The sequence below is a fragment of the Macrobrachium nipponense genome, chromosome 1 (assembly GCF_015104395.2).
Source record: "Macrobrachium nipponense isolate FS-2020 chromosome 1, ASM1510439v2, whole genome shotgun sequence".
Classification (NCBI taxonomy): Eukaryota; Metazoa; Arthropoda; class Malacostraca; order Decapoda; family Palaemonidae; genus Macrobrachium; species Macrobrachium nipponense.
This window is the reverse complement of record NC_087200.1, coordinates 187,717,219-187,736,601: the sequence shown is the minus strand read 5'-3', so window position 1 is coordinate 187,736,601 and position 19,383 is coordinate 187,717,219. Positions and strand designations below refer to the sequence as shown.

The window sequence follows — 19,383 nt, the reverse complement described above, 5'->3', positions numbered from 1 at the left end:
AATGTTTATTGTTCAAGCTCATTAGTCAATGGTTTTTATTATATGAAGATGATTCTAGTTAATGATAAAGGGGTATTTAGATTTTTTAACTAACTTCTTAGTAATAAAATGATAACTGTGAACTGCAGTTCACCTTTGTCCTTGACTTAAAACTTTGCTGTTAACTAGTTTCTTTTTTCCTTTATATGTAATAATTTACAACAAATTTAAATTGATTTGGCTACAGAAACATCCCGTAATCTTTAATATCACGATGAATTTTCAGTAGCATAAGGATAGAAAATATGTTCAGGTGGGTTTACTTTTAATATGAATTACTCCACCAGTTAGTGACATTACACCCTCTCCACAAAATCTCATGGCGTTTTTCTATGTCTTACTGGGATATAGAAATACTCTTCAGTAATGATCAGTTATCAAAATAACCAAAATCTCATAAATACCAATTTTGATTAAAACATTTAAATATATTTGATTTTTGTAATATAATTCTGATAACTAAAAATATTTTGAAATATATAGTACCAATTAACATAGCCTCAAACCTTTACCTGGTAATGTATTTCAGGTTTGAACTGAAAAAATAAAAGCCCAACAACCTATGGAAACAGATGGGTTATGAATAGACATAACTGAATTTTCCTTAACCAATGCAGTTAGTAGGACCTACAAAGAAATACTTTAAATAAATTATTAGTGCAATAGTTGTAAGGTAATAGTACTTTAATACAGTACTAATGCTATTGGGTATTACCCAATAATCATAGCATCCAACAGGATGCTATAGACACATACTTGTGATCAAGTCTGTCTGCTTGATCCTGAAGTGTTTGCCTCTGGGGGATGGCTAATAGTACTACTTACTTGCCACGGTCACAGCCCTTGTAGGAAATATGTAACATGGTCCTGACAACGAGCTTTAGTGATGAAAAGGCTAAATTTAAACTAGTCCTTTGGGTCAAAAGTTTCAGGAGTACAATAGATTACATATTACCAGCAAAACTCTGGCATAGAATATTCCCCTCCCTTTCCAAACCGAATCCGACCCCTGGCAAAATGCCCAGACACTAGATGCTATGACCACCCATTCTGACTCCTCCAATGGAAAAGAAGTCATTCTTTGGGAGAGATGCGACCCATAACTATCATAAATCGAACATTTACACAGAAATTTCCCTGGTGAATCCAGAGGGCCCAGTGACGCAGTCTTATATTTTGCATGAGAAAGATGCCTTGAGTGATAATCAAGGCTCTCCCAGTTTTATCTGGGACTTCCAACCTGCTGGCCAGTGGTGATACAGCTGCCTTGACCCAATCATCCCAGGTAGGTGTCCCTAATGTGGAGATTCTGCCCAAGACTTAGAATTCTGCCAGAAATTCCTGTCATTCTTGGATACAGGGTTGAATGCTGTCTCTGAAACATGGCCTCCCTGGTGAACAGAAGCAGTTCCCATTGGATGTGGCTACCCAGCAGTTTGAGGCCCTTATGATACAAATCTCAGACAAGACAGCTATGTCTGAATTCCATACGAGGATTGACCTCCCTAACATCCTAGCCTCAGCTTCTATGCTTGAAGTAGTTATGAGGGAACTTCCTGATTCTTTCAGGACCGTCTTAGCTGCAGTTTCAAAGACAATCATGCAGATCCTATGGGGAACACACTATGACTTCATTGTCTGGTGGCTTAAGGTTTGAAAAGAAGCATTGGTGGGCTCCAAAATGTCACTTTAACGTGATATTCTTCCACCTCCTGTCAGGACCTCTTTGAAGACCCTGCTGCTACAGAACTCACTGCACGAGGCTGACAACAGAATTACACAATATACAGTCGCTACCCAACTTACAAATGAGTGACCTGCAACATTCACTATGATCTTGCAATGGGGTACAATCCCATCCCTTTACAGGTGCCATTCAGTATTCCATCCCTCCCTATTGTGAACCCCTTAACTGACCGCCCACCAGCTGTAAACAGGGATTTTAAGAACCGACAGAAAACCAGATACTTTTGCGGTCAATAGTTCAACCAGCAGATGCCTTACTTTGTACTAACACAAATTGTCAAAATGACCACCACAGGAGAGCTCTGAATGAATTCTATTCAAACATAATTTCTGCTATGCTTGCTTCCAGCAGGATTACCTTTGATTTAATCAAGGTAATTCTCGTAACATACCTGGCTGGAATGACTTGGTTAAAGATCTATATTCATATTCACGAGAAATGTTTTTGCTGTGCAGGTAAAATGGTAGCCTGAGGGAAGGCCACTTTGCATTGCTAATGAGACAGGTAAGAGGGCAGTTCAAACTTGTTCTTAAGCACTGAAGATTAAACGAAAAGCAAATAAGAGCCGATGCAATGTCTAGAAATTTAGAATCCAGTGATTATCCTCGTCTTTGGAAAGACATTCAATCCCTAAATCCTAAAATTAAAAAGCTATCACAAAGATTAGGAGAAGCAGTCAGTGACAAGGCTACCGCAAGTATGTAAGGTGAACACTTCAGCAATATCCTGAATTGCAAGACTCCCAAAGGGATGTAGATAACCTCCTTACTGATAACATTCAATTTAATTTTGCTGATCATATTACTCCAGGTAACATCAGCGATGCCACAAATATCCCATCTAACAATAAATTGCCCGGGTCCAATGGTCTTCCTACAGAAGCTTTCAAATTCTGCAACCCGACAATCTACATTTTGCTAGCTGTCCTAGTCAATGCATGTACGTATAAACACTCCTCGCTACTGCTCCACCATACAGATGTTCACAGAAAACTGCCAGGACAACTTAAAAATTATTGTAAGGCGAATAATGTCCAGTTTGATAACCCAAGTGAGAAACAGCAGCAATTCGCTCTTACAAAGCTTCCTAAGGAGTGAGGCAAGAGGAAGATCTAAATTGTGGGAAAGATGGGAAAATGAGGTGTTTGTTCTCTAAATGACTTAATCTCTGTCTTTGCAGTGTCATTTGCAGAATCTGTCATTATTATTATATATTTCTACGGTTACTGTTATTACTGGTATTTTACTTTATTATTATTACAGTGAATATTATCAATTTAGTTTTTCTAAATTCAATGTTAACATTTAGCCCTCTGAACCTGACTACTGTAACCACCTAAGGTCTCTCTGGCTGGAATTTAATTACATACAATATGCTCACTAATTATAAATTTTAATGCTTTTTTAACTATTCTCAATATTATTACTCTTATTAGCATTATTATGATTACTATCTTTTATACTACTCCAAAAACTGTGTGGATATTGCTGATCATTCTTTTTTCATCATGTTATCTCATGTATCTAGATTGTGTATGTTACTGTGTACTTTGTATACTCCATGTATATGGCCTCGAGCTGAAAATAAAATTTATAATTATTATTATTATTATCACAGTCCTCCAATTTGACTGGGTGGTATTTATTGTGTGGGGTTCCAGGTTGCATCCTGCCTCCTTAGGAGTCCATCACTTTTCTTACTGTGTGTGCCGTTTCTAGGATCATACTTTTCTGCATGAGTCCTAAAGCTACTTCAGCCTCTAGTTTTTCCAGATTCCTTTTCAAGGATCTTGGGATTGTGCCTAGTGTTCCTATGGTTATGGGTACAATTTCCACTGGCATATCCCAAATCCTTCTTATTTCTATTTTCAGGTCTTGATACTTATCCATTTTTTCCCTTTCTTTCTCTTCAACTCTGGTGTCCCATGGTATTGCGACATCAATGAGTGATACTTTCTTCTTGACTTTGTCAATCAGCGTCACGTCTGGTCTATTTGCACGTATCACCCTATCTGTTCTGATACCATAGTCCCAGAGGATCTTTGCCTGATCGTTTTCTATCACTCCTTCAGGTTGGTGCTCGTACCACTTATTACTGCAAGGTAGCTGGTGTTTCTTGCACAGGCTCCAGTGGAGGGCTTTTGCTACTGACTCATGCCTCTTTTTGTACTGGTTCTGTGCAAGTGCTGGACATTCGCTTGCTATGTGGTTTATGGCTTCATTTTTCGTATTGCACTTCCTACATATGGGAGAGATGTTATTTCCATCTATCATTCTTTGAACATATCTGGTTCTTGTGCTACTGTTATCATTCCTTCAGTTTCCTTCTTGAGCTCTCCCCTCAGTAGCCATTGCCACGTGTCATCGCTGGCTAGTTCTTTAGTCTGTCTCGTGTATTGTCCATGCATTGGTTTGTTGTGACATTCCTCAGTTCTGCTTGTCATTTTCCTGTCTCTGTATATTTCTGGGTCTTCGTCTACTTTTATCAGTCCTTCTTCCCATGCACTCTTGAGCCACTTGTCTTCATCTCTTCACTGGTTTTCCTATATATTGCCCCAGTGCTCTGTTCTCGATGTTGACGCAGTCCTCTATGCTTAGTAGTCCTCTCCCTCCTTCCTTTCGTGTTATGTATAGTCTGTCCGTATTTGCTCTTGGGTGTAGTGCTTTGTGTATTGTCATATGTTTCCTCATCTTCTGGTTTATGCTGCGAAGTTCTGCCTTCGTCCATTCCACTATTCCTGCGCTGTATTTGATTACTGGTACTGCCCATGTGTTTATGGCTTTTATCATATTTCCGGCATTGAGTTTTGATTGAGTATCACCTTGAGTCTCTGCATATATTCTTTCCAGATCGTGTCCTTCATCTCTTGGTGTTTTATATCCCCTCCTTCCATTCTTCCCCAGGTATATTTGTATCCTGTCCCATCTATGTGTTTGATGTTGTTCCCATCTGGTAGCTTTATCCCTTCAGTCCTTGTTACTTTGCCCTTTTCTATTCCAAATTCCATCCTGATGTCCCCAGATACAATCCTATTATTATTATTATTAGTATTATTATTATTATTATTGTTATTATTGTTATTGTTATTATTATTACTATTGTTATTGTTGTTATTGTTATTATTGTTATTGTTATTGTTATGATTATTATTATTATTATTATTGTTATTATTGTTTATTGTTATTATTATATTGTTATTGTTATTATTATTATTATTATTATTGGTTATTTTATTGTTTATTATTTGGTTGTTATTATTGTTTTTTATTATTGTTGTTATTGTTATTATTGTTATTGTTAGTTACTATTGTTATTATTATTATTATTATTATTATTATTATTATTATTATTATTATTATTATTATTATTATTATTATCCTAAAAATGTTCACCAGTTACTTATGTATTTCTTTCTGTATTTCCTATTACCTTTTAAATTTTTCAAGCTTTGGCAGCTTGAATTTCAAGTCAATGGTCCCTGTAGGCTAATTCCATATGAATAAGGTTCATTTTCTGAATCATAATAATAATATGTAATAGTAATAATAATACTGAAATGTAGCATTAAATAAGATAAAGCATAAAAATTCCATAATGGTTCAACAGAAACTTGATACACCATGCTGCTAATACAAAATCAATTAAAACCAACGATGAAAAACTTTTGTCTCACCTCCACATGCTGAAAATCATATTTTAGTTGGTCAACTCGATATTTGGCATTAGCTCTCCTGGTGGGTGGTTCTTTATTAATCAAAATATCTAGTCGACTGCAATTCCTGAAAAGAAATCCATACGTAATGAAAATTAATTTGTAAGGAGGACAAAGTGGACAATTCACAAAACAATACGCAAGGAAAATGCCTCATAAAATATTCTTCAGGGGTGAAATATTGAACCACAAGATTTCATCTCCAACCCATGGATGTAAAGACTAAATGAGAACTGTGATTTGGGCGACAGAACATATGAACAACAAAGGTTATAGCAAATGGCTATAATATAAATTTTCATAATAAAATTTATCATTTAGATACTTACCTACTGCTAAAGATAGCTTATATTTCTGTGCCTATAGGAGAGTCAGCATTCCAACAAAAGATCACATGGTTGACCCCAGATGACTGACTAGTACAGTACACCTCTCCTCCACCAGGTGTGTTTCAAAAGTTTTAGTTTTTGTCAGGTTTCTTGACAGCCCACTAAGTAGTAGGGAGATTGGCTGGGGTCTACTTCAACATTAGTTAAGTATCCAAATAATGCTACTGCAAAATTTACACTGTCTTGGATGAATCTTACCTATAGTTCAAGTTAGCTCATTCCCACACTGAGATGATGGTGAGTAGTGCAGTTAGAAAACATTCCACTCCGCCAATCGATCTAAAGGTGTCTTGCATGAAACCCAAAGCATTCTTATACCAGATCTTGAGTCCTTTCTGGATCTTACTGCCACCAGAGATTTGATTCCATTCAGGGAGCAAAGCTCTCTTGTATGTGTGCTGTAGAGTGCAGCTTTGCCTTGCAAGGATAACCACTTTAATTCAGCCAGAATTAAACAGAAGCTGAGTGAAGGGACCCATGTGTCTAGCTCTGAAAGTCCCGATAATGACTGTCAGCTAAAATTATAAACTTTTATAATATACAGACAGTCCCCAGTTATCGGCAGAGTTCCGTTCTGGTGGCCTGATGACAAGTAAAAAATCAGTGATAACCGTAAATCAGCAATTTCTGGCACTTGTTGGCGCCGATACCTAGAGTTTGGTGCCAATAACCAGTTAACGGGGCCTCGGTTAGGTATGTATTGGTGTCAATACTCTATTATTGGCGCCGATAACTGGAAATTGGCACGATTTGGCACTGAAAATCACCCATTTTCAGCACTATACAAGCCCCATAAAACTGGATCGCCAATAACTTGAGATAGCCTGTAAAGGTATTTCCATACATTACACGTAACATCATGCTCCTCAAAATATCAAAACCTGATATTTAAAACAGAGCCTAAAAGACTGCTCTTTCTTTGGTTTAGGAAAAGATTAGAGGCGGCCCTCGGTTAGCAGCAGGGGTTCCATTCCTGACAGCCGACGCCAAGTGATTTTCAATGCTAAGCGATTTTAAAGCCTAAGGCCCCCACACACCTTTCGGAATACTAGACCAGTTAACAGCACCCTAGACCAGTTGTCTTCTTGGCTGGTCAAATTGCACGGATAATGGTCCATGAGCACTGTTGATACTTGCCACTGCCTCACTGAAAAGGCTGCTGTGGCAGAGAAATGGCCATTCTAGGTTTAAAAGAGACTGAAGGAGCATGTCCTGATTCCTTAGGTCCCTTAGAGGAGGCTGCCAAAAGGGTCCTAGGTGGACTTCTTTTGAAGTTACGCTGTGATGTGCTCTATGGTGGCAAGGGGAAACAGGCTTCAGCGATTGAACGGTGCATAAAGAAGGGCTGATCTTTGGGGTGGTGTTACCCTTTTAGTCGCAAAACATCATTGATCTCTCTTCTCAGGATTCTGGTTGCAAACAAGGATGCAACTACCTGAGAACCATCCTGAATTGTTTTATTGGCAGAGGAGAGCACACCCAACCAGTCGGCCAAAAAGTTAACTTGCAGAGAGGTGCAATCCTCAATTTTCTTCACTAATGTATCTATAGTCCAGTCTAAAAGCTGAACACTTCAAAGACTTTGAACATATTCTTAACCCTTAATGGACGGATTGATCCTGTAGATAAACAATATTAAGCGCCATCGATTTCGAAAGAATCAGGCGGGAAAGAGGTGCCAATACTTCTATAGCCCATAAATTCACTAATGGCAACTTTTACACTGGCTAAAACCACGAATCGGCCGTCTCGGGACTTCAGTTCTGCTTGTACCTTCCAGGGGAAATGTATTACATCTCTGTCTCACATGACGCCTTTTTGTAAATTTGCTCGTTAATATACCAAGGGGTTGCTGTTGGATTTTGTTCTTGTCTTTTAAGATAGTATGTCGGTTGTAAATGTAATTTTACAATGAAAAGTGCAAAGAAATATTAGAAAAAACATGTAAAAGTAAAAAAAGTTAATGAATCTTCATTCTCGGTAAATTTATGTAAATATTTTTCAACAAATATGTTAAGAATTTGTTACTAATTTTATTTCTTATGTTTTGATATTGCGTGAGCAGCAATTATAATCTTATAAAATAAAATAAAATTGTTTATTAGAAAAAATATATATAAGTTGGTAAAATTTACAATTGTCTTGTAAAAGAGGCCCCACAAGGGGTTGTAAATAGTTGTTTTCAACATCTCGTGGAAGGTAGAGAAAATTTTTTTTAGAATTTTTTTCTTTCTCCATGTACATTTGCATATCTTCGCCTTTCCACTGATGTTTATTCGTAAATTGGCCAACCCCAAAGTTTACCCAGCCTGAGGAGCTGCATATCGATATATTTACCCATCCAGTAAGGTTTAATCATGTTATCCAGCTATGATGCAGTGAACAAAACCTTTGTGGGAAGCGGAGGCCGATCGTCTGGGTGAAACAATTAACCCAGAGAAGTCGCCTAGGGAGGAGGCAGCCACTCCTAATGACTGACGGTGCTTCTCCAGTTTCATAGTACGGGGATCTCCTCTTGGACAACCGAGAAGGAGGAGCTCTAAAAACCGCCTTTTCTGCATTCATTTTCTCTGAAAGCCAATTCTGGATGAAGATGAGTGTACCATTTTCGGTAAAGTCAAGATTTCTGAAGGCTGTCTCATCAAAAAAGCGAATCCTGGAGATGAAGGAGTCGCTGGAGAAAAAATTGGAAATACAATGGAGGAAAAAGCGTAACAGGGACGGATAGGCTGACAAAAGTTGATCTTGTTCAACCTCTTCCTCTTCATATGACATCAGAGAATTAGCTACATCTGAAGGTTCTCTATTAGCAGACTGATTCTGAAGCAAGTCAAGGATACAGTCAAGTTGACACCAGACCAGATCTAACGAAGGATCCTGTACCAAAGGAAGGTGTGTGCTACTGATGACAAAGATCTGAATGAGAAGTCAACTGTCTCACCTGAACTGGAGAATGCACCTGTACTGCTGAACTCTCATGCACAACATACTTAAGTACAGCACCAGTAACATTTTCTGGGAGATCAAGTCCTACAGACTTCTTGGCACTCGTTGTCGGATACCTGGATCCCTTGGACCCCACCAAACATGGAATTTTTATTCTAAAATTAATATTAATAATACTTACCTGTATAATTTATCTAGCCCTAAATCCCCAAAAACCGCACCAAAATTTACCACATTGGCAACCCTGTTACCTCCTATTCTGTCCGCCAGTTGGCAACACTGTCGTTGACAGATACGAAAACCTTCCCTCAAATCAGTTGTGATAGGCAGATCGTGGGGTAGGATGGGTGGGACTAGATAAATTATACAGGTAAGTATTATTAATATTAATTTTAGAATAAAAATTCCATATTAATAAACTTACCTTAATATAATTTATCTAGCCCGATTAACCACATTGAAAAGGAGGAGGGAATCTGAATACAATTTCCCCTTCGGACAGAATAGGAGAAAACAAACAAAGAAATATATATCATAGGCAGTCAAAACTCAACCCAAGGTCAAAGATACTAACAACTCAAAGTCTCCTACCATAATGCCACCAACTGCGGTAGCACAGAACAAGGAGTAAGTGCATAGTCAGTCCGTCTGTACTAAAGTCAGGTGACCGACCAGGTGACCAGTCAGACGAATTGCGGACAGCAAGGCTGCACCCTGAAGACTATCAAGCACTAATCTTTCCCTAAAGGATGAGTGTCTGGACTGTCTGGGCGATTCAAAGCTAAGCAAACCTTGGGGGTGTATCAACGCAACCCGAAGTCGCCAGCAACGAATCGGCTCATGAGCCAACTCCTAACTCGAGCTTTCTGGTGCCAAGAGAAAGGAGCGCGGAGCAAAAAGGCGATTCAGTCCCGAAGGACGAATGCCTGACAGTCCAACCTGGTCTCATGTTACACGATCATCGGGGGTGTATCAACGCAACCGACTTCATCAACAAGAAACTCAGGGCTACATAAGTGTCGCCTGATCTCCACGAGTGTCTGACTCTGAGAAGACAGGTGAGACAAAAAGTAGATGGTGAGCGAGTCACCAGATGACAGCAGACGATCCATCGACTAATTCCCTGTCCAGGACAGTGGAAGAAGCAGGAGTCGTCAGGACAAGCGAACCAGTGGCTAGTCCTAGGTCAGCATCGACTCTGGGAGAAGCGTAGTCGCCAGTGCCGACAACCCAGTGGCTGGAACCATTTCACACTGAAAATGGAAGCAGCATGAGTTGCCAAGCAGTCAGTCCTTGTCATCAAAAACACCTAAATACCAAACTGCCTAATTCCCATTATAACTACGTCAAAAACTGCCATGGGTATATACAAAAACAAAAAATATATACAACAAAACAAAAATTAATGAATAATATACAGGTAGCAACCAAACGTAAAACAGGAAGACTACCTAATTCTCCTGTCTGACGACCTGTCCTGCCATCACCAACGGGCCCAAAGAAAGAAGGTCGCCCTAGAACTAGAGAAATATCCCTCAAGTAAAAAGAGGCAAAAACAGAATTAGAACGCCAAGTCGCCGCCTCAAGCACCTTGGCGACTGAGACGTTCTTCTAAAAGCGACTGATGTAGCAACTGCTCTAATACTGTGTGCTCTCGGCGTCTGGTCTTCCCAGCAGCCGAACCACCAGTTTTAACGATCAGATCTCTGAGAAAAAAGGATACACCATTCTTTGAAATAGGTCTCTTGACATTTCGGGGTGAAACAAACAGATGACGGGGACGACCCTGAATGTCTTCGTGCGGCGTAAATAACATGAGAGCGCCCTAACAGGGCAAAGACTAATTCCTCATTTAAATTACCAATAAGTCGACCAGCGACTTCAGTACGAAAGACCTGGGAATGGGATTATCAGACGATTCAGTCTTTGCGACAAATTCAGGAAGGTTATGACAAAATCATGTCTTGTCCAGATCTGGCAACCAGAAAAGAGAGTGCTTGCAGTTCACCCACCCTCTTGGCTGTAGCCAGTGAGACAAGGAAGAGTGTCTTAGAAGAGAGGTCCCTAAATTTGGCAGAATTCAGAGGCTCAAACGGAGGGAACCTTAAGGCTTGAAGGACTTTGTTAACGTCCCATGTCGGAGGCGAACACTGCGGCCTGGGTCGAGATAGGAAAAAGATCGAAGTAAATCTCTAATGACATAAGATGAAGAGATCTCAGGAAGCCTTGCCTTAAAAACATAGGAAAGCATAGACCTATAACCCTTAATGCACGAAGGTGACAGGGCCATGTCATGATGTAAATGAACTAAAAACTCCGCTACTTTCGGTAAGGAAGGTCTAGAAATTGAATGTCCTTGAGACTTACACCAACGTCTGTAAACCGACCATTTAGCCTGATAATTTACTCTGGTTGATTGCCGCCTGGCAAGAGCCAACTGTTGCGCCACTCTGGAGGAGAACCCTTCGTGCTTGGAGAACCTCCTGACAGTCTCCAGGCATGAAGATGAAGCATGTGGAGCCTCTGATGGAACCGATGAAAATGGGGTTGTTTGAGAAGATCTGGTCTCTCTGGCAGGCGAATGGGGGGTTCCACCAGTGCTTCCAGAAGGTCGGGAAACCACTTCTTCTGTGGCCAGAAGGGGGCGATCAAGGTGAGATCCAGACGCTTGGTTGCCCTCACTTTGTTGAGGACTGACCTCACCAGAGAGAACGGAGGAAAAGCATAGGCTTGAAGTCCCTCCCAGTCCTGCAAAAGAGAGTCTGTCCCGGCACTCTGAGGAGTCTGGTAAGGGGCGAAGAATATCTGGCACCGAAAAATTCAGTGGGGTGGCAAACAGATCGACTGTGACAGGCCATTTCTTCCTGAGGCTGTCGAAGACTTCCTGGCAAAGTGTCCACTCCGACCCTTGAACTTCGTTCGGTCTCGACAAGGCGTCTGCTAAGACGTTGTGATGGCCCAGGATAAACTGAGGGACCAAAAAAAAACGTAATCCCCCTGTCTTCTGCCCCAACACAGGAGTTGATCGGGCTTCTTGAGTGAGAAGATCCGACTGTGTGCCGCCTTGGTTTCTCAAGTACGAGATGCTGTGGTGTTGTCGACAAAGATCGCGACAACCGACTCCAACAGTTGTTCCTGAAATGAAAGAAGGCCTAGGTACACTGCCCTCAGTTCCCTCCAATTTATTGACATGCTCCTCTCCTCCTCTAACCAAAGGCCCGAAGCGGCTTCGGAGCCCAGGTGTGCGCCCCAACCTTGATCCGAGGCGTCTGACCAAAACATTAGGTCCGGAGGAACCGAAAGAAGAGATGTCCCTGACTTGAGGCGGTGAACTTGCATCCACCAACGGAGATCCTTCCGACATTGTGGAGAAGAGGCGACTATCGTGTCCTCGGACACGAAATCCCATGACTGGCGAAGTGTCGACTGAAGGGACCTCATTCTGAGACGACCTCCGGGAACCAGTTGGATGAGGGATGACAAATGGCCCAGGAGAGACCTCCAAAGAGAAACTGGCTGCGTTACGGAGGACAAAAATTCTTCGATCAGACTCAGAAGCTTGTCTATCCGTTTCTGAGCGGGAGAAGCCCTCAAAATCTGGGAATTCAAAACAATCCCCAGATAAGTCATGATCTGGCAAGGGATTAGATTGGACTTGTCGAAGTTGACACGAATGCCCAACTCGACACAAAGAGACAGAACTATCTCCCTCGACCGGAGACATTTTTCTAGAGATTCGGCCTGGACTAGCCAATCGTCCAGATACCGAAGCATCCTTACATTTAACTGATGCAGAATAGCTGAAACAGGAGCCATCACCCGAGAAAAGACCTGTGGAGCAGTGGTGAGGCCGAAACAAAGGGTCTTGAACTGGAAAACTCCCGAGTCCGTGAAAAACCGAAGGTAAGGTCTGCTTCTTGGATGGATGGGGATTTGCAGATAAGCATCCTACAGATCGATGGAAATCATCCAGTCCCCCCTCCTGAAGGATGAAAGAACAGTCTGGACCGTCTCCATCCTGAACTTGGACTTTAGAATGAACTTGTTCAAAACCGAAAGATCTATGATGGGGGGGCGCCAGGGCACCCGAGGCCTTTTAGAACTACAAACATCCGAGAGTAAAACCCGGGAGAAGGAGGAGCTCGCTCTATGGCATCCTTCTCCAAGAGGGCCGAAAGCTCCTTCTCCAAGGCTTGACCCCTGATTGAGTGAGGGGAATAAACTGCTGAACTCGAGAGGACGATTGGAAAGTGGAGGTCTGGAAACAAAAGGGATCTCGTAACCTTCCTTCAGGACCTCCACCACCCAAGCATCCACCACTCTCCCCTGCCAAGCTTACCAATGGCGGGAGAGACAAGCTCATACTGCGGTCTCCAGGCGAGGTGATGACTCCTACTTCCGAAAATTCTTACGCAGAGACAAGGAAGAAGAAGAAGAAGAAGAAGAAGGTCCTCCTGGAGGTTGAGCTCTTTCTCTGCCCTTGGAGCCACGCCAAGAACCTCTCCCGCGTTTCAAAGGGTGAGCACCAGAGGATGAAGAAGAGGCACCAGCAAACCTGAGATGTACTCTGGAAAAAAGAGCCAGAGGAGGTTGTTGGGCTGGAGCAGAAGGTACAGATCTGGTCCCTAAACTTACGCTACTCCTTGAAGGAATGGGGGGAAGACCAGAGGAAAAAGCTCTTGATAAGGCCCAGTGAGCTTGGGAAGAGGCATCACCTTGATGTTCCTTCAAAACCTCAGAAAGCACAGAAATATCGAAAAGGAAATCGCCAAAAGGGAGAAGAGGACAACAGACGGGTTCTCTGAATCTCCGATACAGAGGAGGGTAACTGCGACAAATACAGGTTACGCCTTAGAGAAACAAGAAAGGCCTGCATTGAAGCAGCAAGCTCGTTCTGATGTACAGAAGCGATTGAAATGGATGAGCAGAATTTCTCAAAAAGAGGAGCATCAGGAGGGAACAAACCCGGAGTCCTTGATATACATTAAAAGCCCTCCGAGGACCCACATATTGAAGGATTGAGCTTCTTGTAAGGAGCTCATAACAGCCTCCATAGCAATAAAATCTTCAATTGAGACAGAGACCGAAGCCTTAGAAGGCAAGGGTTGACTTGAAAGTCGGACAAAATCAGGATTTGGCTTGGGGGGGTCGAGAGAATGAAGAATCATCCGCCACCTGGTAAACTCCTCTCCGGTGTCCGTAGAAGAGAGCTTCCTCTTCCTTCCCCGATCACCTTCGAAAGTTTAGCGGCAACGTCCGCCCTCACTCTCGGCGAACCTCTGGGCAAAGGGAAAACGTCAAAATTCCCGTGACCGGGAAGGACCGTCAAGAAAATCTTCTGTAATACAACGAGGCGGAGGCGCTTCTGCTCTTTAGGCCTCGCCTGAGGAAGAAAACTCAAAATTAAATCAAAAAGTTTCTTGAATTCTACATCATGACATCCATTCGAGGAAACATCAATATCACACGAATCCGCGTCATCATCATCATCATCGTCAGATCCTAACTTAGAAACTTCCTCTGAAGTAAAATCCTGACGACTAGCTATCTTAGGTCTGACACTAAATATCCCTCCCCCCTTCTCCTAAATAAGCGCCCTTTGGCACTGTTACGGGACTAACAGGGGACACGTTGGGTAAAGATTCGTTAGGCACCTGCCCGACCGGATCCCCCCTAGGCCTTCGCCACGACGGGGTTCACAAGCCGGGGTATCGTCGCACCGTTACCCATGGTGCTGCGACAGGTACTGACGAGGAGCTGAAAATGAATCTAAAAGTGTGTTAGACATTCTAGTAAAGGCTTCTTGAAAATTCTCTGACAAGATCTTGTTAAACTTAGCAGAAATATCTCTATCTAGACTAAGCTGTAATTTCTTAAAATTCTGTTTCCAGGTAGTTTCCATTGCCAAAATCTTCGAATCACATCAGAACTAACTTCACTAATTACCGGTTGTACAGGGGGGCAAAGCATCAATTAATTCGGAATCGGAGTCGTACGATACCGAAACCGAAGAGCCAGAATCATGAGCGCCCAAGTCAAAGAATTCGTTAGATACAGTTTTAGCAATCGATTTCTTTTTCTCCTTAACGATCTTTTACGCTGCAAGATTGTTTGGCGTTTCATATAAGCAGTCATATCCTCGTCAGACCAGGGCTTACATACGTCACAACGAGAAGTCAAGTCACAAACCTGTCCACGACAAGAACTACAAATGTCATGGGGTTCATACTCCCTGCTACTCATCCTTGTCCCACAAACCGGGCAGTTCCTGATGTTGCTGGCAGAAGGAAGCATCGTAATTTCTTGGTAATCCATTGTAGAATTGGACAGGTCAGTAGTTCCGGGTTGCGCAAAAGTTCGTAATTTAAGATAAGAACCACAACAGAAATCAAAGTTAATTCACTATTTCGTGATGTAATGCGTGAGTGGTAATTCATATAAAGTTTCATTTAACAAATAATGAAAGCTTTAAAGGCACAAAAATGTTTAAGGAAATTTATAAAGAGCGGCCGTGATGTAAACAACACGGGCGCTCGTTAACAACTGATTTGAGGGAAGGTTTTCGTATCTGTCAACGACAGTGTTGCCAACTGGCGGACAGAATAGGAGGTAACAGGGTTGCCAATGTGGTAAATTTTGGTGCGGTTTTTGGGGATTTAGGGCTAGATAAATTATATTAAGGTAATTGTTTATTAATACTTAGATCCATAAGATCCCATTGTACGCTTGGATCCATCTGGTATGCATCTTCCTGATAACATAATACCTTTGGATCCATTAGATTCCACAGCACACTTGGATCTCTCTGTTTCCCACAAGAGATTCTTGGAAGACCATTTGGGCACTGCATAACGGTGATCCGACTTAGAAATCACAGGTGAAGCACGGTTGGGAATTTCCCAAAAACTACATGAAGGTTCGGGACTACGATCCCAATCCTTAGATCTCTTACATGGAAGAGGAGAGTGACAATCAGCAAAAGAGACTGCCCTTTCAGCGGCCTTGAAGATCTCTTGAATCGCCTTACTACCACTAGAATCAGAGCCGCTTTATGAGAGCGCACGAACACCGAGTTGGACACCTTTCCATTGGTTCTTCTTCGATACCTGGGATCCATGAACAACAGGTTTGGCTGAGGTGGCAACTACCTGTGTGCAAACCCCACATACCTCACACAGATCTCCAGTTTGCCTCCTCACAGGTGTAGGAGAGTTTGAAAGTGACCGTAGTTCAAGAGCATTGAGGGGACGAGTAACCACCTTCACTGCACTTGCACCTTCACTTGCACTGATTTTATCTATAAGGCATTTAACAGAAGTCCCAATTTGGGCAACAGTACCAACTAACAAATTGATTTTATGATCCATCCTACCTCCTAAACTGGCAGTGGTATTGGGATCAGAAGGTTGGAAGCTACGTAAAGGCGTTACAGGAAAAGTAGGAGGGCTGTTAATAGGTGAGAAATTCGTCACAGGTGTCGAAGGAGCAGGAATAAAAGGAGAGCTCTGGCTAACAGACCCTTCAGCTTCGGCTTTAGTAGCCGCCCTTCTCTGTATATTTTTCTGTAACTTGTCTGGATCATTACATAAATTCCTAAACTTCCCACGATCCCAGTCTTTACATTCATCACATCTGAGGTTAACAGAATAATTTTGTCCCCTATACTGGCAACAAATAGAGTGAGAGTCATATTTAATGGAGGTAATCCTGGTATTGCAGCCTTTACTGCAAAGCCAAATTCTAGATGAACTGGATTCAGACATTTTAAGTCACAATCAGTAATCATGTAAAAAAGGCTAATATAGTAATTAGCAAGAAAGCTACCAAACTCAAAGGGTACTTCACCAAACACGGTGTGGAAAAACAACCATCTGGTGAAAGAATTTCCAAACCACAGCTGACCAAATAATTGATGTGCAGTCGTTGGGCAGCAAAAATTAATTGAGCTCTTGAGCTACATGGTACCTATTCTTCCCGAAAGTGGGCAGGGCAGTTACCGACACCAAAAACAAAAATCACTACTGCGAATTTTCAAATCTAAGCTGCTGCAAAATGGATATTGTTATTATACAATAAAGGTTTCATACATACTTACCTGGCAGATATATACATAGCTAAGACTCCGTCGTCCCAGACAGAAATTCAAATTTCGCGCCACTCGCTACAGGTAGGTCAGGTGATCTACCTGCCTGCCCTGGGCGGCAGGACTAGGAACCATCCCGTTTTCTATCATATTTTCTCTCTTCCACCTGTCTCCTGCGGGGAGGCTGGTGGGTGGGCCTTTAATTGTATATATCTGCCAGGTAAGTATGTATGAAACTTTATTGTATAATAACAATATCATTTTCATACAATCAACTTACCTGTCAGATATATACATAGCTGATTGGCACCCTTCGGTGGAGGGTAAGAGACAGCTACTATATGGAATAGACAGGTAAACAACATATGTTGTAGGTATAAATAAAACCTTGGTTCCTACCTGATAGGTGGTAGACTTCGTGGGTGTTTGCCCAGTAGTCTGCATCACCTCAAGAAACTTTAGCGAGATATATGATCTATGGCCAAGAGTTCTTGTGGTCTGCCGATGGGGTCTTATCCGCTTACTCGGAGAGCCTAAAAGGACTTTGTCAATGGGTGCTGATCCACTTATATGACAATACACCTTATGAAGGAGCACACAACCAATCCCGACCACCTGATCCTAACCATATGTTAGAACTAAGGATTGTTCCGAGTTATCCCCGAACTCGTCACAACAACCGTAACTCAAAACCACTACGCACACATACATAATTTTCAAAAAAAAAAAAATTTATACTCATCTATTGATATGACAAGATTCTCTTACTGAACAACATAGACGGCCGCCCGTGCTAAACCAAGTCCTCCATTGTTCGAAGAGACTCCAGACCATATCCAAAAAGAAGAAAAGTATATACATTTAAGGATTGGTGTCGGCTCCCGTACCCAGAATCGTATCCGCCGATACGAAAGGACCTAGAGAAAAAACACTTCTCATATGTCACACGAACGTCTTTCAAGTAATGAGATGCAAATACTGAGTTGCATCTCCAAAATGTCGTATCTATGATGTTTTTTAAGCGACATATTCTTATGAAACGAGAGAGACGTCGCTACAGCTCTCACTTCATGAGCTTTTTACTCTCACAGTTTGTAACAATGTTCGTCAGGACAGACCTTATGAGCGTCTGTAATGACGTTTCTTACAAAGAATGCCAGCGCATTCTTGGACATCAGTCTTGTGGGGTCTTTTACCGCGCACCAAAGACCTTGTCTAGAGCCTCCCATCTGATGCTTTCTCTGAAGGTAGAACTTCAGAGCTTCCTAACAGGGCATAGAGACCTCTCTGCTTCTCTGCCTACGAGACTCGACATGCCTTTGACTTCGAATGACTTAGGCCAGGGATTCGTGGGATTCTCGTTTTTCGCTACAGGGTCTTAAACGAGCAAATAGCTGAGTCTCCCTTGAATCCTACTTTATCCTGCAGAGCATGTAATTCACTAATTCTCTTTGCCGTAGCTAAAGATAATAGGAATAGGCATTTTCTGGGCTCAGCTCGTGTCGCTGCGCGAAATATCCTTTAATCTATTATTTCTAGGGTAAATGTACTAACACATACCAGAGAATAAATAAATAAAGAAAAAGTTCAGTATAAACTGACTCGCTCACCCTCCAGAGGGGGGGGTGTCGGTATGAACACTAATTGCGAGAGACCACTACCACGAGCCAAATGCCAATAGAAATCTCCCACTACAAAATCCCTCCAAGAGGGGAGCCGACCCACAGAGTGGGCAGCAAGTACTACTACTACTCCATCCCATGCTGCCGACTGCTGGTCCTTGGTGGCCATTCCTTTTCAGTTAGCGCACACGATTCACACGTGCCATTTTTTCTCTCTGTGTTTTTTGTGCCCTTTCGTTGGATTTATTTACCATGGAGCGTGCAGCCATCGCAGCAGCTAAGTTAAGTACTCAGTATTTATTGTTAGTTGGTTTTTTCCGGCCCTGAGCCCGTATTTGCCGTTTTTTAGGTATAAATACGAACTCTAGGTCGGAAGCATGGCAGCATGGTTCTGCCTCGTGGTGGGTTCGTTCTTGGTCACCCATACCCAGAACATCCCTTATTTATGTACGCTCTATTTTAATTATCCGCTTACTTAGGGTACGGTCTACACGGGTTTGTCATGCATGCATGTCTTTTACCTTATGTAGGCTCCTTCTATCCAGACCCTAGCCACGGCTCTTAGTATCGGCCCGACTAGCGTTGTTGGGGTAGACTTGCCTTCGGGTTATGTCGTACACTCCTGGATTTTTTTCTCCTACTATATTGTTTTCTTTCTTTCATTATTATTCATTTGAATTATTTATTTGATATTGTTTAGGTTAGTTAGGCGTCTGGCTTGCTTAGCCTAGGTCATGGCTCATTGAGCCTATACGCTACCGCTCATCAGTTCGGTTGCTTCCCTATAGCATCTCTCTGATCAGTTGGTTATGGTCCAGTGGGCCTATATGCTACCGCTCATCAGT

At 42.1% G+C, this 19,383-nt stretch overlaps 1 protein-coding gene across 2 annotated transcripts in view; it reads right to left on the bottom strand.

Moving 5' to 3' along the window:
* LOC135219935 (Golgi SNAP receptor complex member 2-like) overlaps nucleotides 1–19,383 on the bottom strand; it is a 107,550-nt gene that overhangs the window by 12,745 nt on the left and 75,422 nt on the right. For both annotated transcript variants that reach the window (XM_064257167.1, XM_064257168.1), the window contains exon 3: nucleotides 5,460–5,565. In XM_064257167.1, coding sequence (XP_064113237.1) covers nucleotides 5,460–5,565 — 106 coding nt within the window. The remainder of the gene's footprint in view (nucleotides 1–5,459; nucleotides 5,566–19,383) is intronic.